At 40.4% G+C, this 8,160-nt stretch overlaps 1 protein-coding gene across 1 annotated transcript; it reads right to left on the minus strand.

Moving 5' to 3' along the window:
* Positions 1-543: 543 nt before the first annotated feature.
* On the minus strand, positions 544-7,581 carry cplx3b (complexin 3b). The gene is made up of 3 exons (XM_044139857.1): positions 6,824-7,581; positions 2,997-3,084; positions 544-2,904 (listed from the first exon to the last, which is right to left on the minus strand). The coding sequence occupies exons 1-3, from the start codon at positions 6,979-6,981 to the stop codon at positions 2,680-2,682; spliced, it is 471 nt and encodes a 156-aa protein (XP_043995792.1). The 5' UTR covers positions 6,982-7,581; the 3' UTR covers positions 544-2,679.
* Positions 7,582-8,160: the final 579 nt, after the last annotated feature.

Raw genomic sequence — 8,160 nt, forward strand, 5'->3', positions numbered from 1 at the left:
GAGTTATGTCCTAGTACTTTTGACTCCGATGGGTAAACAGTAAATATTTATCTTTCTGTAGAAAGACACGATGACCAGGGACTCATGAATTTGATATATAAAAACTTCGTAGCTCTCTCTGTTTTTTTAAATAAAAAACATGGAGAATAAAACTTTGGTTAATTTTCTTCATTTAACAACAACTTGCTAATAATTTTATACTTCAAGTGTCTAGAACTGCGTTTTATTTGGATCAAATTTGGATGTTTTGCATTTGAAGTGAATAAATGTTGTTGGATTTGCTGTACACTCCTTAATTTCTTTATAAAGTAATTTGCTACATAAACTAAAACGAATTTAACATTCCACCTATATTAAATTCTATTTCACAGGAGACATGTACCATGTTGTGAATTCTTCTCATCCAATGCTAAATGGGAATAAAATTCTCCCCCTTGCCTGCTGTCACTGTGCATTCCTCTGTGTATTTTTGTCTCCCTCTGGTGTTCAAGCTGCTGCAGTTTTACCATAAATGTTACGACAAAAGTGAAATGAACCACAGCATCATAAAAATGTGTTTATTGCAGTTAAAACTCAAAAAGGAACATCACACAAGAACTCTCACAGTTACAGACATACAGTGAAACAGCCAAAGATCAAGAAGAGACTGCCATTGCAGCCTTTTCATTAAAAATTAGATTCACAGGATAACAGCACAGAATTTACACTTGTGTATTAGGATTATTGAGTTATTAATTTCAAGTTTCACACCTATATAAAACAAATAGCTTGTAATTTATGGCTTGGCTTCCAACTACTGATACCATGTTCTGATCGATAATGGCAGATTCTAGTAGCTTTGTTTAAAAATAAGTTATTGCAACTTTTCTCCTATGTTATTTATATGTTACGAATGTCATATCCTCTATCACAAGAAATTAAGCACTGCACTCAAAACGCATTGCCTCAACCTTCATTCAATAGCAGCGTGGCACGTAATAAAATAAAATTTCCGTTTAATTTTGGGAAATCACACAACAGTAAGCTTCTTTTACATAAAACACAAAAATCCTGCCATACAGAAGTTGGAACAAAAGTCAAAAATTTGGACACATAAAATAAAATGTATTTTACATTAATGCATCACTGAATCCCCTCCTTACATCACAGGCAGGACGCCACTTTAAGCCCACACTGACTGACTGTGTGCTCTGTTATGTTACAAGCACTCCCAGCTACAGGAACGGATTCGCTATTTTTCCTTTCACAAAGACGCCGTTTAGCACATCACACTTCTTAACAACACAACATCCACCAGCACGAAACGCGAATACTGAGATGGCAGATGAGATGGAGGACGAGGCGAGGATCATGGGACGGATGACGACACTACAAGACTCAGCGCGTTGTTGGAAATAGTGAGACTCAACCTGCTGGAGCCAAACAGCACAGAACTCTACATAGAACATAAATATCTGCATGTAGACTCAGCTGGATTTATACACACACCAGAGGCAAACAATCTGATATATCTGTGCCATTTCCTCTGCGTTGGTCAGAGTGTTATCAACAAAGGCTTTGGCATACGGCTGAAAGCATTTCCTTTCTACCAATCTGAGCAGCCATCAGAAAGCAGCATATAAACAGATCCACACACAATTTATATATGTGTATATATATAGTGGCTAGAAATGGTATTGTATGAAAGCCGGATTAACTTTGCACACAGTTACATGTTCATATAAAGCATTCATCACTGCAAGTCTTCACACCTAAACAAGTGAGTAATTATTTGTAGGTTTTAGTAAAACTAAAAATAAAGAGAAAAATGATTTAATAAATTAACCGCTCAGAAAGCGATGCATTTATCTTGGAGCTTCCGCCTTGACCAACAAGGCTCACAAGATATGCTGCAGAAACAACAGCAAAAACAAATGTCATGGAAGATTAACCTCTTAGTTGTCCTAAACAGTTGTTGCCCATTAAATTGTCAGATTTTGTTGGTATAATTAACATGAGCTGGTGTGCAAACTAAATGTGGTTGTAGAAACTCTGGTGGGTGGGTGAAGGTCTTCTAAATCAAATTTTGTTTAGAGTCCAGTTCTAACTTAGGCCGGCCCTGAGTGTTAAGCTTGTGCATGTGTGTTCTTGTTCCAACCAAGCAGCTGACTCCAGCGGTCCTGACGTTATTGGAGATGCACGCCTTAGCCAATAAAATTCCTCTGCTGAGGAAAAAACACACACATCCACACTGCTTCGACCTCTGCTGCAGAACTGCATGGTTTTGTCACTGGCCAGGTACAGAGAGCGAAGGGGAACGGGGATACAGGGAATGAAGGATCTGGTGCACTGTACAAATTTACCAAGAGGAGCACTTGCTCAAACCTGCAGAAATGATCTCACTGGTTTCAGTTTTATCAGAGTGCAAATTGGCTCATTTTCTTACTTTTTCTATTTTGTAAAAACATGAACAACATTCAGGATAATTAAGACTCAAAATGGTTTTAACTGGTTAGAAGGTAAGCCAAAGATCTCACAGGCTCCAGTCTGATTTTGATCCCCACAAAACTATAATTATGCAACTCTGCTAACTGACATTCAACCAGAGCAATGAGAAAATGTCTACACCTGGAGAAGCTCTGCCTCTGATAAATATCTGCACAAGTGAAACTCTGTTTTCTGGAACAGGTCAGGCCCACTTCACATGAGATTGCAGTTTTCCGTCTGCTTCTTGAGGTCTTCCAGAGTGGCCTGGGCTTTGTCCTTCAGCTGGTCGATGTCCACGTTCTGGATGTTGGACAGCTGGCCCAGCATGGACTGCTTGTGCGCCTCCTCCTGGTTGTCCTCAGCGATCATCTTGGCCAGCTCTGTGGGCAGCACCACATCGTCCCCTGCCTGCTGGATCTGTGTCTCGTCGAGCTCATTCTGAGGTGGAGAAACACAGGAAGAGGAAACATGCCAATGTTAGTCTCACGTGTTTGTCTGAGAAGCTGAAGTACATGGATTCTCTAAATTACCTTTGGTAGTCTGTACTTTTCCCGAAAATGGGTTCTGACTGTTGCCCTCTCTGCTTTCTTCTGGGCAAAATTAGCTTCTCGTTCTTGTCTGCAAGATAGGAAGAAAATTACAGCCTTCAGTTGGAATGTTCTGTAGTGAGTAAAAGCTTGAGAAAAGCTCTACTTTGAACCAAACACGGCAAAGAAAGGTCGCCTCCTAATAATTATTAGACTTCTCGAAAATAAGGACATAACATGTCAGTCGCAATATCTTCTTCATATTAAGCCTCTGTCAATTAATCTGACCATGGAAAAAATGAGTTTCAAGTTTCCAACTTGGTTTGAGTCATGGGTAGCCTGATCATTGCCTTCCTGCGCGATGGGATTTCTCCTATAGAGCTGGATTTCTCTGGTAGAATTTCAGCCAGGCCAGCCAGCGAACAGAAATAGAAGTTGTAAACGATAACTTTGATTTCTTGCTGTGTTTTGGAATTGTAGTCTGTCTGTAGTTTCAGCAATGGTAGTGGTGGAAGAGAACAAAGCCATTCAGTCCGTACGTCACTGCCAAACGTTAGTGACTGGGTAAAATGCAAAATTTCAACAGAGTCCAGACCTCCAGCAAGCTATCGTTTCTCAATAGCCAAGAGGTTCAGCTCTGTACCAAGCAAAGCATATAGGAGAAGGGGCTTGTTTTTACCAGGCTGGGTCATGGAGGGTAATGTGGAACAGCCGTGTCATTGTTGTGGACTAACAAAATGGAGATGTCTTCACCCCTTTCCTCATCTGCCACACTGAAGGAAGGATATAATATCTTTCCTTTTCAGCTCCAGCTACTTGCTAATGCACCAAAAGTTAACCTAAAGCTAAACTTGGTCTGGACAGTCTGTGATAAGTTACGACCTTTCATATCAACTAATCCTCCATTGTTATCTTGGAACATCATTCGTATGAATGATTTTTCTCATGATCCAGAAATAAAATTCTGGAGATATTTGCAAATCCCACTCCTCCGAAATCCTCTACCAGTGTGATGAAACACCAATAGATCGAGAGCACATGGCCAAACATGCAACATGTGCTCCACCAGATCCTCCATCTTGTAACTCATTTCTATGTACTACACACATCTTGTACTACACACACATTTGTAACACATCTTGTTACAAAATCAGACTAACCACATGTCATCGTCAACCACTTTAGGAAATAATTTTGTGTTTTCAACCTCCTCTCATTCACTGAGGTGATCATTGGATATTTTATTATTTTATGATTTGTAAGTAGCAAAGTACATGGTAGACATCAATGTATATTAAACTTAATATATTTCAGTCATTGTTGTGATGTGTGTGTGTGTGTGTGTGTGTGTGGTATGATAGCTGCTGGTTGAAAAGCCTGAATTCAACCTTCACTGAGCATCCGATGTCTATAGATTCATTCATACAGGCTAGACGAAAACTGATGCAATTTTATTGCTTTTCACATGTTGAAATGAATAAATATATGTCTAAAAGATGACAAATTACTAATTGTTTTTAGACATTTGTTAATATTTTCTGCTGACAAGACTACCTCTTTTTGTGCACAACAATACCAAACTCACACGATTCAAGCTGTAGACTAACTAGTTTTGCAGCAATTTGAAATGATTTAAAAGAGCATAAAATGTTGTTAAAATGTGTTAAAATGACCTCTTTCTGGTGATATGTTTGCTTCTCTATCTTCACAGTAAAATGGTCCAAATGTCCAGAATCAGAGTTTTGAGGCACACATTTGGAAACAAAGGAGTAGTAAATGTAGAATAAAAAAACCTTTACACTTGTATTTTCAATGGTTATATCTAATTTGCAACATTTTAAAATAGGTGAACAAAAATGTTATAAGATGTAATTTTATGTGTAACAGTGTATTTGTTCAGTTTCAGCTCTTCCCAGCCGAAAAAGGAAAAATTGTGTTGGATTTTTACATAATCTAAAATATTATACTTGTGGATAACAAAGTGTACACTTGTAATCAGGTATACCTAAAATAGTTTAGAAGTTCAGTATATGTTGAATTATGTGTTTGGGAAAATTTAATTCCATATGATAAATTTATTTATTTCTCATTTAGCAGTGAGATATTTTAGCCACTAAATACCACATGAGTAAGGCAAGGAAAATGACAACTTCCGGAAATGAGAAAGAAGTAGGAAATAAAAAGCCTCTCCAATATACATATTTCTTTTTCAATGCTTGGAAGCTCTTAACAAGCCCTCTGTCCTCCTCCTTCTTAACCTTGACAGTTGGAGTGTCCTCCAACCTTCTGCCTCATAGATAGGATCCTGCCTTCGTCTCCTCAGTTTGTGCTGCCCCCAGCAGGGGGCAGGCAGGAAGTGTTTTCTCCACTTCCAACTGCTAGAATGTTAATTGGTAAATCTGCTGTGAGCCACAGACATTGCGAGCCAGTCGGGCAACACAATCTGAATCAAACTTGCTTGAACACCCAGAGGTCAAACATCTAGAGAGAACAATGAAATGAGAACATTTTGTGCAAGATCAGAAAACCGAGTGCGTCCTTAGGACAAAAATAATTCATCGATAGGGCTGAAATATGAACACTTGGAAAAAATAAGCAGCAACATCAAAATTCAAAGAAACACTAGAAGGGACATGCTCGCACTCATTGTATCAGAGGAAAGATCCTCTACTCGTTGAGATGGAGCATTCATTTCTCCGTGTGATCCAGAGATCCCTTTAGAATTACATGCCAAACATAGAAAGGCCATGCAGCGCACACCAATGTTCAGCTTCTGTGTCTTCTGTCTCTCAAGGGCATCAGTTGACCCAGGGTGTCACTGTTGTGTCCTGGCGGCTCAGGGTGATGAAATGCCTGAATGTGTCATCATAGCAGTGTGAGTAGCCCACACTTCACCTCAAAAGTCTCACTCTGTTTTAATCTAAGCAGGAGGAGCCTCTCTTGATCTATGTTCATGCTTAGCACCTTCTGACTAATAATTCTTTCCTAACGAAGGTCACGTCACGATGGAAGAGTGTCAGGCATCTCTCCTGTGGAGCTCAGTGGGCTCTGTGTTAATGGCTTCACCTCCCACTCACTCTTAAAATGTCTGCACATGGTCCCCAAAGACCGTTTTGATGAAAGTGTTAGAAGGGAGGTGTTAGCTGATGGTGATAGGAAGCCAGAATCAGCAGAGGAAAAGGGAACATTTTCTCTGTCCTAATATGCAGCAACATGAACAAACACTGATCACCTAACAGGGCTTTGTGGAGTTAAAGGCTGGGGCAACTTTGACGACCTGCTTGTTATATTTTATTCCTACATTTTTACATCTCATGACTTCAGCAGTGGCTTTAGTTTACACATACTAAAACGTATTAGAGCAAAGACTCACACTGAAATGACGAAAGTCGCCTCTGAATTAATTAACGTGAGTTATGCAAATTTGGTTCCATCTGATTTTTCATGCGTCCTATCGCACAACAATCAGGAACATCTTTCGCCTCAGGCACAGTAAAGGTATTCTGCGAAATAAATAAATAAATAAATAAATAAATAAATGAATAAAAAAATAAATAAATAAATAAATAAATGGAAGCGTGAGTTTTTTTTCCTATTTTGCCCGAGCATAGAGATGGAGAGCTCCTCCGGGCGAGAGGAGCAGCTGTTTGAGGAGCGCTCCTATTATTGCACTGATGCGTAAAAAAGCGCGCCGCGCACAGAGCGCTCCTCGCTTTTTACCCATAGAATCACATAAGCCATAATTTTAACATATTTCGTTAAGAAAAATAACAATAAATTAACTCCCTGTTCATTGTTATTCCACACAACATATTTCAGTCAGCGCTTACTTTTCCTCCTCTAACTGTTGCTGATATTGTTCAAATTCCTCTTGAGTCATTCCCTGCGCGGCGGCTTCTGTTTTCTCTCCCTCGGATTTCTCCTCCGTGAGGCCGCCTGTCAGGTTCTTCAGCTGCCCTCCCACCACGTGTTTCACCATGAAAGCCATGGCTGCGGTCCGGAGAGTCCTCGGTTTGAGCGGCTGACGTTACAGACTCGGTGCGCTCCTGGAGAGAGCGGCGGGGTTGTGGAGAGATTTCTTCCAAATTGGCGTTCAAATCAGACGTCTTGAGGGGATACAAAAAGGGGATACAAAAGAAAAAAAAATGAGCGTAACTTTGGTAAATGCTTGAACCTGGAATCAGAGGTATGCTCTATCAGCCCTGGAGGCGGCGTCGGATAGCTTGACAGTTTCAGCACCACTGGCCCCGGACAGCTCCGCGTCGAGATGGACGGAGAGGAGCAGCTCAGTTATGAGTCAACAAGTTTGGCGCTGAACTCTACCAATCCCGTGACTCCTTCCTCCGCCACCACTCCCTCCCTCCACCCAATCCCAGGCACCGCCGGACTCGGAGCGCGCTCACACGGCTCAGGATGCCGTGATTCGCCGTCTGAGGATGTGCGGCGATGGACTCGGGGAAGAAAACAACACGTGACGAGCGTCAGTTTCTCCGGGTCGCTTCGGTGCCTCCGTCTTTCTCAGGGACATCCAGCCGCCGCACAGTTTGTCAACAGATGAGAGCGTCCCGATTGCATGAAAGTAGCACATGATAGTGAAGTGGAAAGAAAAAGGTCCGTTTTTCCAGTTTGTTTAGTAATTAAACTCTCTCTGGAAAGTGTGGCGGGCATTTGTTTCTCCCGTGTGAAATAATCACTTTTTTGCCAGACCAGCTTTGCACATCTAGAAATGTTCAATTCTTTATTTCCAAAATGGTTTAAGCCAGGTCAGTCAGATTTGATGTATCTACAAAGATCAATGTTTAGGCTTTGCTGAAACTTTTAATTATATTTAGAAATAGGCCATTCTAAAATGAATAATTTTATATTGAAATCATTCCATTTTAACTTTGGTCGAACATTTGGCTTTGTTGGATTGCCTCATCCATCTTTCCATCTATTCTGACCAGCTGCTCTGTGTATGCTAAAGAAATGCAGCAAAATGCAGCCAGCACCATGTTTCACTTTAGAGATAGTTTGCTCAGAAAAATGTGATGTAAAAAAAAATTTAAGCCGTTTTTGCCACTCTTCTATGTTTGACAAATTTCTTGAGTTTAGAACTAACAAATTTAACTTAAGATCTTCCCAACTCCTTGAGATTTTTGGGACATTATGCTGCTTTTTATGGTTA

The sequence above is a fragment of the Gambusia affinis genome, linkage group LG02 (assembly GCF_019740435.1).
Source record: "Gambusia affinis linkage group LG02, SWU_Gaff_1.0, whole genome shotgun sequence".
In the NCBI taxonomy this organism is placed as follows: Eukaryota; Metazoa; Chordata; class Actinopteri; order Cyprinodontiformes; family Poeciliidae; genus Gambusia; species Gambusia affinis.

What these genes read in the sequence shown, in the direction of transcription:
- cplx3b (XM_044139857.1), bottom strand. Translation starts at nt 6,981, where the DNA reads ATGGCTTTCATGGTGAAACACGTGGTGGGAGGGCAGCTGAAGAACCTG. An exon ending in CAACAGTTAGAGGAGGAAAA is followed by an intron (nt 3,085 to 6,823) that starts GTAAGCGCTGAC and finishes CCTATCTTGCAG; the next exon opens with ACAAGAACGAGAAGCTAATT. An exon ending in AAAAGTACAGACTACCAAAG is followed by an intron (nt 2,905 to 2,996) that starts GTAATTTAGAGA and finishes TCTCCACCTCAG; the next exon opens with AATGAGCTCGACGAGACACA.